The following is a 25,953-nucleotide window of genomic DNA, read 5'->3' as shown; positions in this document are numbered from 1 at the left end:
GTTTTAGCTGGTTTTGGATGGTCATTTTCTACCCTGACCAGCTAAGACCTGACTGGAAAATGGCTGAAACCAGCCTGGAAATGGCCGAAACCCCTCTAAAACCAGGCTGGTCAACCAGCTAAAACCAGCCTAGGCTGGTTTAAGGCAGATTTGTCAGCAGGGAAAACAGTCAAATGTACTTAATTAGATTTAGATAGGCCTACTTGTCCACTTTAAATCTCTGGATTATGCACTTAATTAAACGAATGAAGTATGAAATATTGGACTCGACTGTGAAAGAGCCACTGATTCTGATGATGGGTGATAAAATAACCTTATAAAATACACAACACAGATGAATATTAATGCACAGAATAAGTGTATGGTTTGAAACCCAACAAATGAATCTAATGTAAGGGATATAAAACCACTGCTGTGGTCAATTAAACTGTTAATTCACACTTTGACGTTATAATGATTGACTGAGGAGGACACGTTTATAACAAAAGCCACAGACAGAAAATCCCCAAATATATTTATTTATATCACTGTTACAAATCATTGTTGAAATATGCATATATCACTAGTGGGCGGGGCTTCCCCCATCTGATGACATCATACAAAGGCAGAGTGTCAATCAAAGTGTTTCTGCAGACTGATTCTATCAAGTCTGATTAAAATATACAATGAGTTCACTTTCACCGTTATAGAAGCTGGTTATATTTACAGATCGTCGCCACATGATGGTGTTTAAACCCCTTATAAAAGTGATTTTTGCATAGTAGGCGCCTTTTAACTGCAATCACATTCATGCTTGATAGCAGACTTAATTTCAGGCTGCAAACAATCTAAATGCAAACTACATTACCCATGATGCCGCACTCCACCAATCAGAGCGCTGCAACAAAATACACATTTAACTCCGCCCACTTCCATAAGGCACCACAAACGAGTCTCCCTTTACTGAAATACAAAGATTACTTGAAAATATAGCTATTTACAAATACAACCGACTGATTTAAGCTGTTTTTAATCCCTAAATTGCTTTCAATTAGACTAGTCAGGCGTGCATTCACCAGGCTTCATGGGATTGTAGTTGTTTCACTGAAATAAAGCTGTTAATTTGATATTCTTGACTTGTATCTTTGGCTTTCTGGGTGATTTCCATATCATTCTCAGCTTCACATTAAAGTTTGTAATGCTGTTATCTTTGGTTCATGGATAATAAAGCTCTGTTGATGGGGAGGGATGAGATTAATACACCCAGAACCACAAAGTGCATCCCATTCCACTATGAATATTGCACTCTGATCATCTATAGATGTTAAACGTTCTTCAAGAAGCCGTCAACACCAATGCCAATAAACAACGATATATTTAAGAGTGTACAGTCAATGCCCTGGTGCCACTGTGAAGCTACATTTAACACCCATCTACTGTATACAGTACTGCATTATACTCTCATCTACAGCTGAAAACATCCCAATGATGCATTCTGTGATCACCACTAGCGATGTCGGACCACAAAAAAGAGATACGTTTAGGAAAATGACACTTGAATTGAACTGAATGCTGTAAATGCATTCAGAACATGCTCACACACTCTCATAATAAAGGTACGGCAGCTGTCACTGGGCTGGTACCTCTTCAAAAGGTACCTAAAAGGTCCATATTAATACTTTAAGGGCGCATATTAGTACCTAAAACTTTTAAGAGGAGCACTAGGTACTAATATGCACCCTTGAGGTATTAATGACAGTGACTGCTCAGTGCTCACGTACCTTTATTTTTGGGAACAGGTGAGATCGATTAGACACAGCTTTTGGATTGTTCACTGTTTGACAAAGGTTGTGTGCAGGGTTTTTTTCGCCAACGAAAATAAGGGTGAAAGCTGCTGTCTGTTGAGTTTCTGTCTTCGTTTTCCTTCGGCTTAGTCGCCTTTATTCATCAGGGGTCACCACAGAGGAATGAACCAACAACTTCTCCGGCATTTGTTTTACAGTGGATGCTTTTGGATGGCCTATTATGCCCCCTTTGTAAACTCAAAAATGGCAATTCAGTCATTTACTACACATCCTATTGAAGTCAACACAATCTTTCTGATAACATCGCCCGCTTTGAAGCCACCTGGAAACCCTTTTTTAATTATTTGTTAAATGCCCAGGATAACAGTTTTAAGGTATAACCCTGCCATCGTCAGCAAGATCAGCATATTGCCTGCGCCCATTGGCCTAGATATATACGTGTAACATTGCTGACCCATGTCTAATACTGGAGGAACTGATGTGATAATGGGTTCTCTGTCTTTTGTGCTTTTTGTCTTTATAATTGTTGCTGCTTTTTGTATTGCTCTGTGTTGCTTTAGGAAAATAAAAATATAATATTTAAAAAAAAAACACTATGGAAGTCAATGGTTACAGGTTTCTTAGAAACCAGTAACCATTGACTTCCATAGTGTTTTTTTTTTTTTTAAATATTATATTTTTATTTTCCTAAAGCAACACAGAGCAATACAAAACATTCTTCAAAATATCTACTTTTGTAAAAAGAGGTCCAAACTCACTTAATTTGACTCATTATTACTGAAAACGGGCAGCACGGTGGCACAGTGGTTAGCACTGTCACCTCACAGCAAGAAGGTCGCTGGTTCAAGTCCCAGCTGGGTCAGTTGGCGTTTCTTTGTGGAGTGTGCATGTTCTCCTCGTGTTGGCGTGGGTTTCCTCCGGGTGCTCCGGTTTCCCCCACAGTCCAAACACATGCGCTATTGACCTTATTTGACAATATGGATGTGCGCTTGTTTTCGCGATTGTTTTAGAACTCGCTCTACAAACAAGTTTTTGCATGACTATACAGAACAAAGTAGAAAAATATAATACGAAAATATCAGTTTGCAACATCAGTCAGCAGAACGAGCTGTTTTTAACGTCTAAAAATGAATGGAAGTGAATGAGACCGGAAGTCTTGAGCCAAAATGATTCAAATGGCTGCGCCCGCTCGTCTGCGGAGAATAAGGTGAATAGGGGAATTGATCAACTGAATTGGTCGTATTGTATGAGTGTGTGTGTTAATGAGTGTGTATGGGTGTTTCCTAGTACTGGAAGTTATAAATGTATGCGGGAATAGTTGGCGGTTCATTCCGCTGTGGCGACCCCTATTGAATAAAGGCACTAAGCAGAAAGAAAATAATTGAATGACACTGGGTGCATATAACCTCGCAGATCCACCCAGTTCAGTCCTTCCCCACATTCATTAAAGGGATAGTTCACCCAAAAATGACAATTCAGTCATTATTTACTACAAATACTGTGGAAGTCAATGGTTACAGGTTTCTAACATTCTTCAAAATGTCTACTTTTGTGTTCAACAGAACGAAAAAACAACACAAACAGGTTTGGAGCAAGTGAAGGGCTGATAAATGATGGTGATAGAGTTTCCCTTTTTGGGTGAACTGAGCTATTAACCCTCCTGTTGACTTACGGGTCAAAAATGATCCTGGACACATTTTAACAACAGAAAAAAAAGTAAACTGTTTTTTTTTTTATCTTGAAGTTTGGTGACTTTTCCTAAAATAGATCAAATTAATCGTTTTTATGAAGGATGAACACATTTAAGGCACAACGGTTGTCCTTCGGGTCAATGTTAACCACCAGCTACACTGTATTAGGTACACCTGTCCAACTGTTGGTTAACGCAAATTTCTAATCAGCCAATCACATGGCAGCAACTCACTGCATTTAGGCGTGTAGACATGGTCAAGAGGATCTGCTGCAGTTCAGAGCGAGCATCAGAATGGGGGAGGAAAGGGGATATAAGAGACTTTCAATGGGGCATGGTTGTTGCTGCCAGACGGGCTGCTCTGAGTATTTCAGAAACTGCTGATCTACTGGGATTTTCACGCACAACCATTTTTAGGGTTTACAGAGAATGCTCCGACAAACAGGAAATATCCAGTGAGCGGCAGTTCTGTGGGCGCAAATGCCTTGTTGATGCCGGAGGTCAGAGGAGAATGGCCAGACTGGTTCAGCTGATAGAAAGGCAACAGTAACTCAAATAAGCACTCGTTACAACCGAGCTCTGCAGAAGAGCATCTCTGAACACACAACACGGCCAACCTTGAGGCGGATGGGCTACAGCAGCAGAAGAGCACACCGGGTGCCGCTCCTGTCAGCTAAGAACAGGAAACTGAGGCTACAATTCACACAGACTCACCAAAACTGGACAATAGAAGATTGGAGAAACGCTGCTGCTCTGATGAGTCTCCATTTCTGCTGACACATTCAGATGCTCGGCTCACACTTCGCCCTCAACAACATGAAAGCATGGATCATCCTGCCTTGTATCAGCGGTTCAGGCTGGTGGTGGTGGTGTAATGGTGTGGGGGAGATTTTCTTTGGGTCCATTAGTACCAATTGAGCATCAACGCCACAGCCTACCTGAGTATTGCTGCTGACCATGTCCATCCCTTTATGAGCACAGTGTCTCCATCTTCTGATGGCTACTTCCAGCAGGATAACGCAGCATGTCATAAAGCTCAATCATCTCAGACTGGTGAACATGACGATGAGTTCACTGTACTCAAATGGCCTCCACAGTCACCAGAGCTCAATCCAATAGAGCAGCTTTGGGATGTGGTGGAACGGGAGATTGGCATCATGGATGTGCAGCCGACAAATCTGCAGCAACTGTGTGATGCTATCATGACAATATGGAGCAAAATCTCTGAGGAATATTTCCAGTAGCTTGTTGAATCTCTGCCATGAAGGATTAAGGCAGTTCTGAAGGCAAAAGGGGTCCAACCCAGTACGAGTATGGTGTACCTAATAAAGTGGCCGGTGAGTGTATAAAGCCATTTATACACCATAAAAACTACTAACACACACACTGCACACTGATGAGGGAAACCCAAACATTAGCAGAGTGTGTGATGAAGATCAGCTGGTTCCTTCATGCAGAACAGATTTGAGGATTGATATTAAACTGATCTGCTTTATTATTAAAGACGGCTCTTCTGACCCTCATGATGAACGCTGTATACACAATTCGAGACAACAGGAGGGTTAAAATTCTCAAACCTGATAAAGACACAACAGTCGTCGGGTGTGTATATTTTTTACGGGGCGGCGGCGGAATCTTGCAGCTGGCGCAGCATGTGCAGGAGGGCGTTGGGTTTGATGCAGCCCTCGAGCGCTTGGCACAGTTTACCCACGGTGATGCCCATCAGACCCTCCCGCATCTTCCAGCGCTCCAGCATCTGGTGAACTTTCTCCGTCAAACCGTCGCGGTCGTAGTCGTGCTCGATGGTCTCCACATCGATTTCGCTCAGACCCAGTTTACGAGCCACTTGCTTCCAGTTTGCACCCACGTTCTGCCGCACCAGCTCCAGGTGACTCTCGGTGACCGTGTGGCTCTCTGCTCAAGACAAATAACAACAATAATAAAAAAGTCACATTTAATTCTGTGTAGACAGGAAGTTGCAGAGACTTTTATTTCAGTACGTTGATGCACTTACAGCTGAAACTGAATATTGAGTAGGGGGCAGGGCTTTATTTCAGTATGTGAATGCACTTACAACCGAAACTGAATATTGAGTAGGGGGTGGGGCTTTATTTTAGTATGTGAATGCACTTCCAACTGAAACTAAATATTGAGTAGGGGGTGGGGCTTTATTTCAGTATGTTAATGCCCTTCCAACTAAAACTGAATATTAAGTAGGGGGTGGGGCTTTATTTCAGTATGTTAATGCACTTCCAACTGTAAATGAATATTGAGTAGGGGGTGGGGCTTTATTTCAGTATGTTAATGCACTTGAAACTGAAACTGAATATTGAGTAGGGGGCAGGGCTCACTTACAAATGAAACTTAATATTGAGCAGGGGGCGGGGCTTTATTTTTTACTATGTTAATGTACATATTGATTTGGGGAGGGGCTTTATTTTAGTTTGTTGATGTACTTCAAACCTAAACTGAATATTGAGTAGGGGGCGGGGCTTTATTTCAGAATGCTGATGTACATATTGAGTAGGGGCGGGGCTTTATTTTAGTATGCTTATGTACTTCTAACTGAAACTGAATATTAAGTAGGGGGTGGGGCTTTATTTCAGTGTGTTGATTTACTTCCAACTGAAACGGAATATTAAATAGGGGCGGGGCTTTATTTCAGTGTGTTGATGCACTTTCAACTGAGACTGAATATTGAGTAGGGGCGGTGCTCTATATCAGTATACTGTTATACATATTGATTAAGGGGTGGGGTTTTATTAAGTAAGTTTTATTAAGTAAGTCTCTGCTCAAGACAAACAACAAAAATAATTAAAAAGTCACATTTAATTCTGTGTAGACAGGAAGTTGCAGAGACTTTTATTTCAGTATGTTGATGCACTTGCACCTGAGACAGAATATTGAGTAGGGGGCGGGGCTTTATTTTAGTATGTGAATGCACTTCCAACTAAAAAAGAATATTGAGTAGAGGGCGGGGCTTTATTTCAGAATGTTGATGTACTTCCAAATAAAACTGAATATTGAGTAGGGGGCGGGGCTTCATTCTTTAGTATGTTAATGTACATATTGATTTGGGGAGGGGCTTTATTTTAGTATGTTGATGTACTTCAAACTGAAACAGAATATTGAGTAGGGGCGGGGCTTTATTTCAGTATGCTGATGTACATATTGAGTAGGGGCGGGGCTTTATTTCAGTATGTTGATGTACTTCTAACTAAAACTGAATATTAAATAGGGGCAGGGCTTTATTTCAGTGTTAATGTACTTCCAACTGAGACTGAATATTGAGTAGGGGGCAGGGCTTCATTTTTTAGTATGTTAATGTACATATTGATTTGGGGAGGGGCTTTATTTTAGTATGTTGATGTACTTCCAACTGAAACTGAATATTGAGTAGGGGGTGGGGATTTATTTCAGTGTGTTGATGTACTTCCAACTGAGACTGAATATTGAGTAGGGGCGGTGCTCTATATCAGTATGCTGATAAACATATTGATTAAGGGGCGGGGCTTTATTAAGTATGTTGATGTACTTCCAACTGAAACTGAATATTGAGTAGGGGGCGGGGCTTTATTTCAGTATGTTGATTTACTTCCAGTATGGTGTGGGGCTCAATTGTAGTATGTTGATGTACATCCAACTGAAACAGAATACTGAGTAAGGGCTGGGCTTTATTTCAGAATGTTAATGTACTTCCAACTGAAAATAAACATTGCGCAGGGTCAAGGCTTTGTCTCAGTATGTTGATATAATAACAAATAATACAAATAATTGTATTTTAATGTTTACACAAACTTGACAATAGCTGTGTTTTACACTTATAAGTAATAAGGTTGAATGCATAACATAACAACAAATAATCATACATTCAATTTCTAAACGAAGTCATATAAAACAATTCATTTGCAGGCATTTTGTTTTACCATATTATCGTTAAAGTGAGTGACGTCTGGTCCAAACAGCTGTCTTACCGTACATCAGTAGAAGCTCTTTGTATCTGCTGGTGGTGGATCCTGTAGTAGAGAATGAGCTGTAGGGGCTGCTGTCAGATATTCGCAGATTCATTGTGTTGTAACTCCCGATCTGAATCGCACTGGCATTCGAGATGCTCACAGGAAAAGCTAAAGGAAAACACAAGTTAGAGTACAGTTCCAGGACAGCATCCTAAATGTTAACTGATGGGTACTATGCATTCATGTTTTACTACAGATCAATTTGACAATATTAAGGCACTTGTTTATTGATAGGTTAGGATTTTAGACTTGGTAAATTGTATGGCAATGCATCGAATTTGCACACATTACGCTAATTTCAATGTCTAAGTTGTCATTACTTTGTAAATTGTTAAAGTTGGTGTTGGTTAAGGTTAGGGACAGGTTTAGAGTTATGGATGGGTTTATCTTTGGTTAAGGTTAGGGACAGGTTTAGTGTTATGGATGAGTTTATCTTTGGTTAAGGTTAGGGACAGGTTTAGTGTTATGGATAGGTTTACCTTTGGTTAAGGTTAGGGACAGGTTTAGAGTTATGGATGGGTTTATCTTTGGTTAAGGTTAGGGACAGGTTTAGTGTTATGGATGAGTTTATCTTTGGTTAAGGTTAGGGACAGGTTTAGTGTTATGGATGGGTTTACCTTCAGTTAAGGTTAGGGACAGGTTTAGTGTTATGGATAGGTTTACCTTTGGTTAAGGTTAGGGACAGGTTTAGTGTTATGGACGTGTTTATCTTTGGTTAAGGTTAGGGACAGGTTTAGTGTTATGGATGGGTTTATCTTTGGTTAAGGTTAGGGACAGGTTTAGTGTTATAGATGGGTTTATCTTTGGTTAAGGTTAGGGACAGGTTTAGTGTTATGGATAGGTTTACCTTTGGTTAAGGTTAGGGACAGGTTTAGAGTTATGGATGGGTTTATCTTTGGTTAAGGTTAGGGACAGGTTTAGTGTTATGGATAGGTTTACCTTTGGTTAAGGTTAGGGACAGGTTTAGTGTTATGGATGGGTTTATCTTTGGTTAAGGTTAGGGACAGGTTTAGTGTTATGGATGGGTTTACCTTTGATTAAGGTTAGGGACAGGTTTAGAGTTATGGATGGGTTTATCTTTGGTTAAGGTTAGGGACAGGTTTAGTTATGGATGGGTTTATCTTTGGTTAAGGTTAGGGACAGGTTTAGTGTTATGGATGGGTTTATCTTTGGTTAGGGTTAGGGACAGGTTTAGAGTTATGGATGGGTTTATCTTTGGTTAAGGTTAGGGACAGGTTTAGAGTTATGGATGGGTTTATCTTTGGTTAAGGTTAGGGACAGGTTTAGAGTTATGGATGGGTTTATCTTTGGTTAAGGTTAGGGACAGGTTTAGAGTTATGGATGGGTTTATCTTTGGTTAGGGTTAGGGACAGGTTTAGTGTTATGGATGAGTTTATCTTTGGTTAAGGTTAGGGACAGGTTTAGTGTTATGGATGAGTTTATCTTTGGTTAAGGTTAGGGACAGGTTTAGTGTTATGGATGAGTTTATCTTTGGTTAAGGTTAGGGACAGGTTTAGAGTTATGGATGGGTTTATCTTTGGTTAAGGTTAGGGACAGGTTTAGTGTTATGGATGGGTTTATCTTTGGTTAAGGTTAGGGACAGGTTTAGTGTTATGGATGGGTTTACCTTTGGTTAAGGTTAGGGACAGGTTTAGTGTTATGGATGGGTTTACCTTTGGTTAAGGTTAGGGACAGGTTTAGTGTTATGGATGGGTTTACCTTTGGTTAAGATTAGGGACAGGTTTAGAGGTATGGATGGGGATTTCGTTAAATCAAATATTTTAACAATGGTGCTAAAAACACCAAAGCTTTGGGTTCAATAGCCGGGGAAAGCAAACTTGATCGATTATGTACTGTACTTACTGTGTACGTAAATTGTGTAATCAATTTGGCTTTGGGCAAAAAGGACTCGACAGGGTCAGGGACAGGTTTAACAGTTGGTTAATGTTTGGAACAGACTTTCTGCTATGATTTATGGCATTATTGAGGTTAGAGACACGTTTGGTGCTATGGGTTGGTCAAGGTTAGGGATTTCTTTAGTAGTATTGGTAGGTTCATGAGTTGGTTACTTTAGAGACAGGTTTACCTGTATGATTTGGTTTAAGAGGTGGTTAGGTTTAGAGATATCTGTTCAATTGTATGGGTATGCATCTCAATTTGCACTAATTATGGGAATTTCTGTGTCTAAGTTGTTATGGTTGGTGTTGGTTAAGGTTATGGACCGGTTAAGTTGTATTGATGGGTTTAAGCACTGGTTCGGATGAGACATAACTGCGATCGTGATTAGGTTAAGGATTTCTTTAGTAGTATTGGTATAATTTGGTTTAAGAGGTGGTTAAATTTAGAATCATCTGTTTAATGGTGTGGAAAGGTATCTGAAATTGGCACAAATCTTGTTAATTTCAATGTCTGAGCTGAACATTTCCCAAAAGGCCAATGGGTTTGCAGGCATGCGCTGTTAATAGTTCATTTGTTAACTCTACCTGAGTCTGATGCAGGATATGTGACAGGTGAGTTAAAGCGAAGGTTGGAGTTTGTATCTATAAGAGACTCTGCCACATGATTTGCTCCCTCCGGACAGGACTTGACCCGATTCCATGGCAAATGAGCATGCGGCCGAAGTCTCTCATGATCAGATTGTGGCACTGAAAACTGACTCCTCAATTCGGGCCTGTGTAAACTATCAAACGACGCAGCCGCTCTGGGATACAGCTCCTCCTCAGTGCTTGGAGCTGATGGTTTGGTCCAGGACTTCACTGAAGACATCTGCGAAGAAGCATCTGTGCTGCTGGCCGGCTGCTGTGCTGGACTCCACATACTCCCGTCTGACTGGTCCACGATTCGACTGCCGAATTTGTGGTAGTTGTACTCCTGCTCCAGTTTGAGCTCCAGATTGGGACAGCTGGGAGTTGCGTCGGCCTCCAGCACAGAGTCTTCACAGGACCTGAAGCTCAGGTCTTCAATGCTGGCCTCCACCGGGCCTATATCTGAGCTCCTCAGTGGCGTCGGAGAGTCTCTGGAGCACAGCGAAGGGTCTGCGGACACAACAACCATCATACTGCATTGACAAACATCTGATGTAGAGTTCAGTATGTTTACATGGACAACAATCCGGTTTTATATGATTAAAACAATTCTCTGATTAAGAGTCTGCCATGTAAACAGAGATTTCTCATGACCTTCATCTGAATAAAGTCATCGCAGTAAACACAAATCAAATTAGGACATGTGGAGTATCCCGATTTTATTTGTCAGTCAGTTAGGACAGGGCTAACAGCCAATTAGGGTGGGTCTATCAGTTAATTAGGGCGGGGCTATCAGTCTTTTAGGGTGGAGTTATCAGTCAATTATTGTGGGGCTATCAGTCAATTAGGGCGGGGCTATCAGTCTTTTAGGGTGGGGCTATCAGTCAATTATTGTGGGGCTATCAGTCAATTAGGGCGGGGCTATCAGTCAATTAGGGCGGGGCTATCAGTCTTTTAGGGTGGGGCTATCAGTCAATTATTGTGGGGCTATCAGTTAATTAGGGCGGGGCTATCAGTCTTTTAAGGTGGGGCTATCAGTCAATTATTGTGGGGCTATCAGTTAATTAGGGCGGGGCTATCAGTCTTTTAGGGTGGGTCTATCAGTCCTTAAGGGCAGGGCTATCAGTCAATTAGGGCGGGGCTATCAGTCAATTATTGTGGGGCTATCAGTTAATTAGGGCGGGGCTATCAGTCTTTTAAGGTGGGGCTATCAGTCAATTATTGTGGGGCTATCAGTTAATTAGGGCGGGGCTATCAGTCTTTTAGGGTGGGTCTATCAGTCCTTAAGGGCAGGGCTATCAGTCAATTAGGGCGGGGCTATCAGTCAATTATTGTGAGGCTATCAGTCTTTTAGGGTGGGGCTATCAGTCTTTTAAGGTGGGGCTATCAGTCAATTATTGTGGGGCTATCAGTTAATTAGGGTGGGGCTATCAGTCTTTTAGGGTTGGTCTATCAGTCCTTAAGGGCAGGGCTATCAGTCAATTAGGACATGGCTAACAGGCAATTAGGGTAACGCTCTCAGTTCTTTGGGGCGGGGCTTTAATTCAATTAGGACAGGTCTATCAGTTAATCAGGGTGGGGCTATCAGTCCTTTAGGGCATGGCTATCAGTCAATTAGGGTGGCGCTCTCAGTCCTTTAGGGTGGGGCTATAAGTCAATTTGGATGGTTCTACCAGTCAATTAGGGTGGGGCTTTCAGTCCTCTATCAGTCCTTTAGGGCGGGGCTATCAGTCAATTAGGGTGGTGCTCTCAGTAATTTAGAGCAGGGCTATCAGTTAATTAGGCCGGGGCAAACAGTTATTTAAGGTGGGGCTTTCAGCTGATTAGGGTGGGGCTATCAGTCCTTTAGGGCGGGGCTATCAGTTAATTAGGGCAGGCTATCAGTGCTTTAGGACAGTGCAATCAGTCCTTTAGGGTGGGGCTTTTAGTCAATTAGGGTGGGGCTATTAGTCCTTTAGGGTGGGGCTATTAGTCCTTTAGGGCAGAGCTATCAGTCCTTTAGGGCGGGTTATCCATCATTATGGGGGAGGCTATCAGTAATTTACGGTGGGCTTATTAATGCTTACATTCAGTAGCTCAGTTTGTCAGGGGTCATGAATGAAAGGTTCCTAAATGAAATTGTAACTGCTGAACTGCATTTGAAGTAAATAGAAAATGAAAGTGAAACACTTAAAATGACACAAACTCTGGAGGAAACATTGGATATTAATGATGATGGATATTAATCAACATTGGTGATTAATGATGGTAAACAATCTATGTACTATAACAGGTCAAATGTGAACATGAAGTATACTTTCTAAAAGCAACTCTATAAACACCCTGATCATATTACTGCCTTATTTAGATTAAGATAAATAATCTGATTACTGATGTCCTTGTTAAACATGTTCATTTTTGTTATTACCTTTTATTCTTATTTTAGGGTGATCTATCTGTGTCTGATAATGATAACCAAGAAAATTTTCATGAACACATCAGCTTACCTTCAGGAATGAGTGCATTTGTGTTGAGCAATTTCAGCTTTTCTACAAGCTCTTCCGGCCCCTCATATAATTTCTATGGAAAAGAAATCATGAGCAATAATGAAATTTAACAAATAGCAAATGTGTCTTGTGTTCAATATTAGCTTAAATGCATTAAATATGATTTGTTTTGTGATCTCTGTGATGAGGTAAAATAAATACGTAATACGTAATACAAACAAACTCACCATCAGATTTTCCAGATCTGCTTTGACATTTGCTGCCAGCTTCTCCTTGTAGAAAGGTAAAAACCGATTATAGCAATCTGTGAAGATACAGCAAACAGATGATCAGTTCATTACCTCCTCATGTACCAAATTGGTATGGAATATTAAGCAGGAGGCAGAGCTTTCAGTCTGTTGATCTACTTCTTAGTGAAATGGAATATTAAGTAGGAGGTGGGGCTTTATTTCAGTATGTTGATGTACTTCCATCTGAAGTAGAATATTGAGAAGCGGGCGGGGCTTTCAGTCTGTTGATTTACCTCCAACTGAAACTAAATATTAAGTAGGGGGCGGAGCTTTAAGTATGTTGATGTACATCCAACTTAAACAGAATATTAAGTAGGGGCGGAGCTTTAAGTGTGTTGATGTACTTAGTGAAACTGAATATTGAGTAGGGGGCGGGGCTTTCAGTACGTTGATATACTTTCAACTGAAACTGAATATTGAGTAGGGGGCAGGGCTTTCAGTATTGAATGTTTATGTACTTCCAACTGAAACGAAATCTGGAGTAGGGGGCGGGGCTTTCAGTAGGTTGATGTACTTTTTGCTGAATCTGAATATTGAGTGGGGGCGGGGCTTTCAGTCTGTTGATTTACCTCCAACTGAAACTAAATATTAAGTAGGGGGAGGAGCTTTAAATATGTTGATGTACTTCCAACTTAAACAGAATATTAAGTAGGGGCGGAGCTTTAAGTGTGTTGATGTACTTAGTGAAACTGAATATTGAGTAGGGGGCGGGGTTTTCAGTATGTTGATATACTTTCAACTGAAACTGAATATTGAGTAGGGGGCGGGGCTTTCAGTATGTTGTTATACTTCCAACTGAAACGGAATATTGAGCAGGAGGTGGGGCTTCAGTTCAGAATGTTGATCTACTTCCAACTGAAATGGAATATTGAGTAGGGGGCGGGGCTTTCAGTATGTTGATGTACACCAAACTGAAACTGATGTGTGTACCTGTGTGTACCTAAGCTAAGTGTGTGTACCTGTGAAGGAGGGCCGCTGCAGAGGGTCCTGGTGCCAGCAGCTCTTCATCAGGTCAGTGATGTCCGTCGGTGTGTTCGGGGGAATCAGCGCTTCATCAGGCCGTTCACCCTGACACACACAGTGGCAGATCTGATCCTCACTTCTTGCATCTGAACACACACGCAAACATACACACATGTAAACAAGCACATACATGTTGTGTCACCATAGCAACTGTAGAATCACCACAACAGATCAATTACTATAGTAAGTGTTACCATAGCAACTGTAGAATCACCACAACAGATCAATTACTAGCTATGTTACGATAGCAACTGTAGAATCACCACAACAGATCAATTACTAGTTATGTTACCATAGCAACCGTAGAATCACCTCAACAGATCAATTAGTATATCTGTTACCATAGCAACTATAGAATCACCACAACAGATCAAAGACGCTACAGTGGGTCTGGTGTTATGTAGTTTTAATGCTCTGACTCGGTGTTTTTGATTTTCGGTGTGTGTTTTCCTCACTCTCATACGGCTCTCGTCCAGTCAGGATGACCCACAGTACGATGGCGAAGCTGTAGACGTCAGATTTCTCACTGGAGCGTGTGTGAATGCTCTTCAGGTGCTCGGGGGCCATGTAGCACAGCGTCCCGGCCGCGTGAGCACTCGTCTTCTTCCCCAGACGACTCTGTCGACGGGACTCCTCTTTCGTCAGTTTACTCCACACCTCAGATGTGGCCAGACCCAGATCTGCTATCTGACGCACAACAAACACAACACACTTCAACGATCAATATTTCAGGGTTATATTCACTTGCAGAAAGACTTTGATTGACATTCTCCTTCTGTACGTGTCCTCAGAGGGGGAAAGCCCCGCCCACTAGTGCCCATCTCTCCATCTAATTAGCATAAACAGCAGCCCTGAGTGAGAAGCAGCCGTCTGTCCATTAAACATTAGAGTGTTTGAGCTGCTGAAGATAATGTCAGTATAGACTAAGAGGATTATAGATGTGGAGTTTTAGATGAACAGAGACAGGAGCCACATAGACTGACAGAAGCATCAAGCACACACTCACACTGAAGCACACACACACACCTGACCAGCACTCACAACACACACTGCTGTTTTACATCTGCCACTATGCATAGGCATTAATGGCTCCGCCCTCTTGTGAAAAGAGGACAATCTAATTTGCATTTAAAGTGACAGTCACCAAAACGCCACAATGAGGATCAAAGCCTGAAAGGGTCAGTTTCAGAGAGCTGGAGAACATGATCTGTGTGCTATTTTGAGCTGAAACTGAGCTAATAACACACTCTAGAGACATCTTATTTTACATTTTGTAAAAAGAGGAATAATAGGTCACCTTTAAAACATGCAGTAGCATTACTGCTTATGATATAAGTCATATTTCAGCTCCCTGCTCAGAATGTTTAAATTGTTTTGATGTGACACAAATCTAAAGCTAATCGAAACACTTTTATTTTACTTTTATATGGAAGTTTTTGTCCACCAGGATGTTTTCAGGCTTCAGATCTTTGTGAATGACTTGGTTCTTCGTCAGATAAACCATTCCCTCCAAGATTTCCAGAATGATCCTCCCTTTCACAGATATTGGAACCGTCACCTGGAACAACAAACAATAATATTATTTATTCAGCATTTTACGATCTGCTCATGGATTATGATGCTTATAATTACTCAGCCATGCCAATAAACGGATGATTTATACGTTATCTAGCCCTAGATACACTGCAGAAAAAAAAATCTTATAGTTTTAGTCTTGATTTTAATCCAAATATCTACAAATTCTTAAATCAAGAAGCGTTTTCTGGAGAAGCACAAAATATTGTCTTGTTTTCATGAATGAGGACTCGGAATTAAGCGAGTTTCCCTTAAAACAAAGCAAAATAATCCTGTTTTCACTTTGAAATAACATTATTTTGCTTGCTTTATGGAAAAACTCACTGAATTTTGACTCAATATGTCTGAAAGCAATCAATCTGTCATGATTTTCAGCGATCTAGGTGTTGCAGATCGCGAATGGACTACAAATCCACCATTATGGACTACAAGATCCAGACATGCACCACACACACACTCACAACTGGTTCCTGATCATTACTGATTTCACGCACACAGCAGGAGGATGGTTACGATCTGATTCCATAGACTTTAAATACAGCACACACACTCACACTCTTCATTGCTGAGTCTTGTTAAACTGAACTGTGAACATTATGATGCGTTTTCCTTGCCTTGCCGGTTTTGACCCTCGCCTTGTTTTGTTTATTCCTGTCTGCTGCCTGCCTTTTGACCATCTGCCTGTTTATTTGACTACAACTCTTGCCCGTATACAACTGTTTGCTCCTGTGTTGACTGTTGCTTGCCTGACCATCTCTTTTAATAAAACCTGCATTTGGATCCGCACTCCCTTGACAAGCGTCACTTCACGTTACACAAAACTTAAGAATTTTAAGATATTTGGACTAGAAACAAGACTAAAACGTTGAGAAAATGGTTGTTTTGCAGTGTACATTAGGTTTTTTGTTTCTTTTTTCACACTTTCAAATGCAAATAGACTATAAAAACCAAATATATCTGGTTGAGGAAACAATAACTGGGTACATTACTCAGTTTATTGTAAATACTTCAATATTTTCCATGTGATTATACATAAAAGAATGAAGTTATTAAAGTCTCATGAAAGAGAAACCAAATTGCATGACTATGTGTCAAGTCATCATCCAACAGTCATAAATATTCATTAATAACACTCATTTAAAAATGTGTATTGGACAGCTTGCAGATGCAAATGGGTTACATAATGTGTTTCACATCGTCCAGATGCAGATCAGCTTGTTTATTAATATTTAGAGACTCACATCAGAATGAGTCGAACATGCTTCAGTTTCTTCCTTAATAGAACCAAATAAAAATCAAATTATTAGCAAATATCAAGCTCACTTTGAAAAATACTGACATAAAAATCTATATGGGTTAACTACGTATGTGCTACTGCTGATATGTCCATTTTTATACAAACAGGAATGCATGATCATATGCTGATTATGATATGATATGGTGTGATTATAATGGAGGTCAATGGGGCAAAAACAGCCCCTAACATATTGAAAGGTGAGTCAACTTGTTTGTGGAAAAGTTTGTGGAAAATTTCTAAAGAATTTTCCCAAAATATGTGTCAAAATAAGATTTGTTAGAAAAAATTAAAGTTAGAAGATTTGTTAGAAAAAATTTGCTGAAACACAGAGAAAGCTGTGGCCAAATTAAGACTTAAGATCAGCCCAGAGTGGAGGAAAACGACCCAACAGCACAGTGAGCACACCAGGGATAAAACATTCATTCATTCATTTTCCTTCGGTTTAGTCTATTTCAGAGGTCGCCACAGTGGAATGAACCACCAACTATTCCAGCACATGTTTTACACAGCGGATTTCATCCAGCTGCAACCCAGTACTGGAAAACACTCACATTCACACACACTCATACACTAAGGCCAATTTAGTTCATCAGTTCCCCTATAGCGCATGTGTTTGGACTGTGAGGGAAACCGGAGCACCCGGAGGAAACCCACGCCAACACGGGGAGAACATGCAAACTCCACACACAAACACCAACTAACGCAGCAGCGACCTTTGCTGTGAGGCCACAGTGCTAACCACTGAACCACCGGATAAACATATTTTCAAAAGTATGTTTTCAGGTCTCCAATATTAAAGCACATTAAAGGTTTGACAGCTCATAAAGGTGACCCATTATGCTCAGATCATGCATACCGTCTCCAGCATGGTGAGCAGGTTTCCTTTAGGAATGAGCTCCATGACCAATGAATAATCTCCATCCTCCAGAATAACACCCAGTAGTTTGACCACACGCTGATGGTTCAATCTGCTCATCAGACTGCCCTCTTCCAGGAGAGACTGCTTCTGTCGGCTGACACACACACACACACACACACACACACACACACACACACACACACACACACATAGAATTGAAATCAAAATTTATTATTATTTTTTTCTTTAATAAAATATTTCCCAAATGATGTTGAACAGATTGTGGAATTTTTCACAGTATTTCCTATAGGGCTGCAAGAACGAATCGATTAAATCGATAACAGCCACAAAATAAATACACTTTTATGATTAATAAAACCATTGGCAACGAATTTCATAATCGATTCGCTGCATCGCACGACGCGGGTAAGCTTAATTATTTTTAAAAAACCTTTAGTTCAGTATGAAGCAGAGTGAACACAGTCTCTCTCGTGCAATGATACATGAGTTCAGAGTCTCATAGACAGCGATGAGGAGGAAGGGAGTTCAACAGGGTAAAGCAGGGTAAATCACTACAGAATCCTACTTTTGTTCCGTTTGAAGTGAGGACCGTAAAGTCCCTGGTGCTGGTCTTTTACTCGTTATCCAGCTTGACAAGCATGACAAGTTAGCGTTAGCTTGTTAACCATTAGAGCGGCGACTGAAAAATTTAAACTGAGCTCTGGCGCATTGGCAAGACGTGTCATATTATCATAATTTTGCAGCGTTTTAACCACCCAATGCTTATTTTATGTTTTAGACATGTAAATACACACAAGTACTATTAAAACAAAACATTTAGTTTGTAAAACACACAAGAAAGTCTAACAATCCATTCAAATATAATTCATCGATGTGCTTTATTCATATCAGATGCACAGAGAAAGTAACTATAAAGTTGAATCTACTCTTCTCTAAGTTCACCAGGCACTTGCTTGCATGTATTTTGGGGGTAACTGGTGAATTTACGTGCTGAATCCTGCGTGTTTGGCTTTTTATGAATGAGGCAAACGAGTGTCTGCAAGTAAACATGTCGATAACCATTTCACGTTATAGATCATAATCACTTACACGTTTATGTGAACTGGTGAAAGATTATATACTGGTGAAAGATTCTCATTAAGATTATTTTTCTTACCCGACTCGCAAATTATATAACTTGTTTTAAGCAAGCAGACACTTCATTTTGAGGTGTTTTAAGGTGTGTGTTTTTTTTTTCAGAAAACAAGACAATTTCTAATGCCATTTCAGGTCTAGTATGTATATTGATTTAAAAATATTTAGATATTTGGACTGAAAACAGGACAAAACTACTTAGTTTTTCATTTTATTATTATTATTATTATTATTATCAGCTCAGGGATGAGCTTTTTTTAATAAAATTAATGAATTTTCTTTTTTTTTATTCGATTCATTGATTAATTGGAAAAATAATCGACAGATTAATGGATTACTAAAATAATGGTTAGTTGCAGCCCTAATTATTGTTAATATTATTATTATAACAGCTCAGGGATAAATAAAGGCTTGGAAATGAATGCTTATCTTTTTTCTTTCTTTTTTTATTTAATTCAAGAAGAAATAATTGACAAATTAATCGATTTAATAAAATAATCGTTAGTTGCAGCCCTAATTTCCTCTAATAATTTTTCTTCTGGAGAAAGTCTTATTTGTTTTATTTCGGCTAGAATAAAAGCAGTTCTTAATATTTGAAAACCCATTTTAAGGTCAACATTATTCACCCCTTCAGCAATATTAGTGTTGGATTGTCTCCAGAACAAACCACTGTTATACAATGACTTGCCTAATTACCCTAACTTTACCCTAATTACCCTAGTGAAGCCTTTAAATGTCACTTTAAGCTGAAAACTAGTGTCTTGAAATAAATATTATGTGCTGTCATCATGACAAATCAGTTATAAGAAATGAGTTATTAAAACTATTACGTGTAGAAATGTACTCTCTGTTAAACAGAACTTAATATAAAACCAATTTGAGCTCAAATTAAATCCACTCATTCCTCTTAACATGACCAGGACGAAAGATAAACCGGTGGCTCATCTTACCCACTGCGGGGTGGTCCGGTGTAGACGGTCTTTAGCACCACATGTCCAAGAGTTTTATGGTAACACAAGTAAACTTCTCCAAATCCTCCATAATCCAGAGGCTCTTTCTTGATCAGATCTGCTGATTTCATGAGACTCGGGCTGACCGAAGTAGACATTGTTCCTCTATTCTCAAAGCACACTTCCCTATGAACAACATCCACATATTAGCGCATAAATACATAAGACATCTAACAATATATCTATTAGCCAGCTAAAATTACAACTTGATGAGGTTTGCAGAAGTGAAGATCACTCTAAATGCTAGAAGGGATACAACTGCGGCTGGAAGTTAACAAGAATTATTTAATATATTATCCATTAATCGTATTTTAATGGCGTCTACCCCAACCCCGACTCTAAACCTAATCATCACAGCGGGTAAACACAGCAATTATACAGATTATTATTCATATTATTTATTAAATTACGCATTAAATTGTATTTTTTTAACAGCTACCCCTACCGCAACCCTCACAGTAAAGTAAAAACAGCAATTACACAGATTATTATTCATTCATTTATTTTCTGATCGGCTTAGTCCCTTTATTAATCCGGGAGAAGGCAGGGAGAACATGCAAACTCCACACAGAAATGCCAACTGAGCCAAGGTTCGAACCAGCGACCTTCTTGCTGTGAGGCGACAGCACTACCTACTGCGCCACTGCCAGATTATTATCATATTATTTATTAAATTCTGCATTAAATTGTATTTTATTAACAGCTACCCCTACCGCAACCCTCACAGTAAAGGAAAACAGCAATAACACAGATTATTATTCATATTATTTATTAAATTATACACTAATTTTTATTTTATTAATGTCTACCACTACCCCAGCCCTCACAGTAATGTAAAAACAGTAATTATACAAAGTATTATTAATATTATTTAATAAATTACCAATAAAATTGTAGTGTATTAACATCTACCACCACCCCAACACTAAACACAACCCTCAGTTACGTAAAACAGAAATTATACAGAGTATTATTCATATTATTTATTACATTACCCATTAAATTGTCGTGTAATAACGTCTAACTCAGACCCAAACCCTCACAGTGATGTAAAAATGTGAATTATTGTTGTACAGTGTCACCAACATGATGCTATATTTACGTGATAAGCTGTAACCCACGTACTTTCCCCTGTTTCCGACATGTATCCTACACATTTCAATGAAAAGTCACAGAATAATATCTTTAGTTTAGAAAAACGCGTTCAACTCGATCAGAAACGATCATTTTTCCATCAACAGTTTGGTATTTTGGTCGGTTTCGAAACTTTGACCAAACTTTTCCATTCATGAGCTAGTTAACTTAACGACAGATGCTAGCGCGACTTAACGTTACCATCTTCAATAATCATGTTTCTACACCGATCAAAACAATTCTTTCAAAATAACATAAAAACATTAAATCAGTGTAAAACAAACCGTGTGTCATAACGCCTTTATTCACTTCTGCTCCTCTTCCGGGATTTTAGTTAAGCCTACAAAGTGAAACTACAACTCAGGCAGGCGTAAATAATCGATAGCAGAGAAAGAGATCAGACCACACTAGTCCAGTGATTAATATTTGTATTTCTTTTATCCAGCGATGAACTATTTTTTATTATTATTAGAATGTCCAACAAGAATACAAAGATATACAGCAATAGTATAAAACCTACCCTGCTGAAAATCCAGCTTAAACCAGCCTTGGCTGGTTTTAGAGGGGTTTTGGCTACTTTCAGGCTGGTTTCCAGCGATTTTCAGCCTGGTTTTAGCTGGTCATCTCCTGTCCAGCTAAAACTAGGCTGGAAATGGCTGGAAACCAGCCTGGAAGTGGCCAAAACTCCTCTAAAACCAGGCTGGTTGACCAGCTAAAACCAGCCAACCATCCTAGGCTGGTTTAAGCTGGATTTTTCAGCAGGGTAGTAACAACAAAAAATAGAAAACAGAACAGGCAATACAATACAAAAAACAAAAAAAAGAGAGACGCTAGCCTAATATAGTCTACATTACAATATAAAAACATGTAAAGGTTCCTGATATAATGGTCACAGTCACGTGCAAAACGAGAATACAGTCAACTGTATTAGATGCACATATAGTGTTATTACAGTAATGTTAAAGCTTCAACTCTTTGCTGCACAAGCTATATAATAGACAATGAAAAAATAAGCTAGACGGGCCACTTTAGACCAGGGGTAGGCAAACTTGATCCTGGAAGACCAGTGTCCTGCACAGTTTAGCTCCAACTCTAGTCAAAGTCAAACACATCTGCTATGTGACCATGAAGACACTGCCCACATAGCAAAATTTCTCTGGCCCAGCTCTGGCCCACACAATCAGGTTTTGCTTGGCCCACATGCCGCAGTGAATTACGGTACATGACTGGACCAAATCTGGCTTCCAGACGAGGGCCAAACACAGACCATATCTGGGCCAAGTCTCAGCCAAGTTAATAACTCATAACTGGGTCTGAACTGGGCCAGATAGGTTGGTGTTTCACGATTGCAATGAAATTGATAAACTCATGGAGTGATTCGATTTAGGCACACTATGGGCACGCTTTTTCTCAAAGTGACCTGATTGGTAGAATTCCCTAGTAGCAAAGAATTCTGGCCCAGATTTGGCATAAAGCTGGCACAGCAGGCATTCATCCGGCACTGGCATACAGCATGTGGCCAAACATGGCCCGGGTTTGGCAGAGGCGGCATGGTTTTAAGGCGGCACACAAGATTTGGGCCAGATGAAAAACGTAGTATTTGGCCCAGATTTAAAAATTTGATAAGTGGGCCATGTGAGTTTGGCCAGTCTTGACCCACATTTAAAATACACTAAAATCATTTTTGAGTAAAGAAAACAAATTCTACTAATCAGGTCACTTTGAGAAAAAGCGTGCCCATAGTGTGCCTAAAGCGCATCACTCCATGCGTTTATCAATTTCATTGCAATCGTGACACACCAACCTATCTGGCCCAGTTCAGACCCAGTTATGAGTTATTAACTTGGCTGAGACTTGGCCCAGATATGGTCTGTGTTTGGCCCTTGTCTGGAAGCCAGATTTGGTCCAGTCATGTACCGTAATTCACTGCGGCATGTGGGCCAAGCAAAACCTGATTGTGTGGGCCAGAGCTGGGCCAGAGAAATTTTGCTATGTGGTTTTTTTTTCGTTACTCAAAAATGATTTTAGTGTATTTTAAATGTGGGTCAAGACTGGCCAAACTCAAATGGCCCACTTATCAAATTTGTAAATCTGGGCCAAATACTACGTGTTTCATCTGGCCCAAATCTTGTGTGCCGCCTTAAAAACGGTGCCACCTCTGCCAAACCCGGGCCATGTTTGGCCCACATGCTGTATGCCAGTGCCGGATGAATGCCTGCTGTGCCAGCTTTATGCCAAATCTGGGCCAGAATTCTTTGCTACTAGGGTGATTAGCATGTTCAGGTGTGTTTGATTAGTGCTAGACCTAAACTTTGCAGGACCTTCCAGGATCGAGTTTGCCCACCCCTGCTTTAGACATCAAAGGGTTAACACTGCTGGAGGTATAGCAAGTATAGTATCAAATATTTACAAAAATAATACATTTGCATTTGGTATTGTGCTGGGTCGCCTTTATTTAATTACCCTAATTAAACAAAGATAAGCCAGCATCCTCCATTCGCTGTATTTCTAGCTGGAGTTTGGTTAAAGGATCGTCTTATAATGTTTTTGCAAAGAGAATAAATCAGATTCATACTTTACCACACTTGATGTGTTCTGGAAAATGAATGTCCACTCCAGTGAAGAAAACTGACGAAATACACTTTTACTATTGAAATAAAATCAAGTGAAAAGTAGAATAAACAAAAGACAAATAACAAAACCCTTACCTTATCCTCCGTTGAGAATAAAGGAGCGACCTCAGTGTAGAGAAGCCAGAACGCGCAAAGCTGATCAGTATGGCTCAGCTTTTATACTCCCAATCTCAGGTCATCCACAGATTCACCTCATACATCATTGAGGACTTGACATATTGAGTTATGCTCAGGAATACCCATATACACCATTTGGGTTTTACATATTATATCAAAGCACAGCTTGTAAATCTCTAAGGACCAACTGTGTAATGTGGTCTGATAATCGCTCAGTCAACAATTCTAATAGTCAGCAAAACTTATAGGTCATGTCTTGTGTGAACAAATTTATAGTTGATCCATGCACCTTTAAGTACATAAATCAACATATAAGCAATTACATGCACATTATTTAGACAGTTTTAAGCCATTAATGTGCTTCCCGAGGTAGGCTACGTGCCGCCCGGAGGCTCCGGCCGGCTCCCATGACCAGAGTCTCGGCTGTACGGCGAGGGAGTCTCCTGCCTCCTTGTTCAGCTGCGCGAGCTGTGTGCATTCAGAGGAGAGGGGAGAGGGGTCAGGGGAAGGTAAGAGCAGATGAGGGTCAGAGAAAGGTAACGTCTCTCTCCCTCCCGTTCATTAGTCCTGCGCGCCCTCTTCTGGTGCTCTTCGTTTACACTTGACTGCTTCAGATAGAGTTGAGCTCTGAAGTATTGCAATGTCAGACAGTATAGAGGTTTGCGTTTGTATCTTCTTCGTCTCACATTAATAATGGCATCATTTATCACAGTATAAACATTTTTAGCAAATTAATATTTAAAATAAAACCCTTTACACGACATGACAAAAAAAAACATCCTTGAAGAAAAGAAAAAATATATCCAAGAGAGAGACATGATTATTTCCAGAGAACACTTCTCCAGACATGAACTGTGAATTACTTGTGTAGGTGAGTGGCATTTACTGAACATTTCAACATGGATATATAGCAAACGGTGAGTGGATGATGTTGTGAATTTTAAAATGCTGCATGTATGTAAAATATAATTAAAAAATGTAAATAAATAATTGAATTGGCAAGAACTGTGTCATTTGAATCTGCGGGACTATTTGTAAAGTAACAGTTACAGAGCAATGCCATTCAATCAATATTCCATATATATATATATATATATATATATATATATATATATATATATATATATATATATATATATATATATATATATACAGTTGAATTATTAGCCCCCCTGAATATCCCCCCCCCCCCTGTTTATTTTTTCCCACAATTTCTGTTCAACAGAGAGATTTTTTCAACACATTTGTAAACATGAAAGTTGTAATAACCCATTTTATTTTCTCTTTGTCATGATGACAGTAAATAATATTAGACTAGATATTCTTCAAGACACTTCTATACAGCTTAAAGTGACATTAAAAGACTTAACTAGGGTAACTAGGCAGGTTAGGGTAATTAGGCAAGTTATTGTATAATGATGGTTTGTTCTGTAGACTATCGAAAAAATAGCTTAAAGGGGCTAATAATATTTTCCTTAAAAGGGTGTTTAAAAAATTAATAACTGCTTTTATTCTAGCCGAAATAAAGCAAATAAGACAAATATTAGGAAAAAGGAAAAATATTATGAGACATACTGTGAAAATTTCTTGAATCTGTTAAACATCATTTGGCAAATATTTAAAAAAGAAAAAGAAAATCAAAGAGGGGCCAATAATTTTGACTTCAACTGTATATATATATATATATATATATATATATATATATATATATATATATATATATATATATATATATATATATATATATATATACTCTGTTAAAATAGTTGGGTTAAAATAAACATATAACCCAACAATAGGTTATTATAGCACCTTCCCAACTATGGGTTATTTCAACCCAATGCATTGGGTTATATCATATAATCCAATGCATTGGGTTATTTTGATTAAATGTTGTTATTTTTTTCATTTGCTGCTAGTACTACTATTAATTTTATAATTATGGCTGGGTAAATAAATAACATATTTTTTTCAAAAAATATTGAAAATGCTTTATTTCCATTACATTTTAGATCCAGACACTTTTGTTAAAACTAATTAAGAATCACAAACGAAGAAGAAACAGAACAAAGCCGACAGTTATAAACTCTGCAAGCAAATCCTGTGTTGATGGAGCAGAATATGGAGCTCTGTGTGCTGTAGAGGCCGTCCAGCAGCTGCTGCAGCTTCACTCAGTGTCCACAGTGTACAATACAGTTTAACCACATCTAAACACTTCTAAATGATGGTCTTGGATGGTGAAACAGAAAAAAAACGACACGGAAAGGTAATTTAATAAATAAAATAACTAACAATATTATTGCGCTATAGCTTAAACTTTATAACTCAAAAACATTACGCACACATAATGCATCTGTTT

General features: G+C 39.4%; 1 protein-coding gene across 5 annotated transcripts; it reads right to left on the bottom strand.

Annotated features, from left to right (window-relative positions):
- Positions 1–497: 497 nt before the first annotated feature.
- On the bottom strand, positions 498–21,188 carry ripk1l (receptor (TNFRSF)-interacting serine-threonine kinase 1, like). Of its 5 annotated transcripts, none has more exons than XR_012388675.1 (12): positions 21,129–21,188; positions 19,651–19,836; positions 17,543–17,699; positions 15,235–15,372; positions 14,270–14,501; positions 13,751–13,900; positions 12,729–12,805; positions 12,502–12,574; positions 9,974–10,525; positions 7,449–7,598; positions 2,494–5,388; positions 498–2,403 (listed from the first exon to the last, which is right to left on the bottom strand). XR_012388675.1 is itself a non-coding variant. In NM_001043350.1 (11 exon segments), coding segments are annotated over 10 exon segments (1,986 nt in total). In that variant the 5' UTR covers positions 19,809–19,836; positions 21,129–21,147; the 3' UTR covers positions 4,986–5,089.
- Positions 21,189–25,953: the final 4,765 nt, after the last annotated feature.

Source organism: Danio rerio, chromosome 2, assembly GCF_049306965.1.
Source record: "Danio rerio strain Tuebingen ecotype United States chromosome 2, GRCz12tu, whole genome shotgun sequence".
NCBI classification, from domain to species: Eukaryota; Metazoa; Chordata; class Actinopteri; order Cypriniformes; family Danionidae; genus Danio; species Danio rerio.
This window is presented reverse-complemented; position numbering and strand designations above follow the sequence as displayed.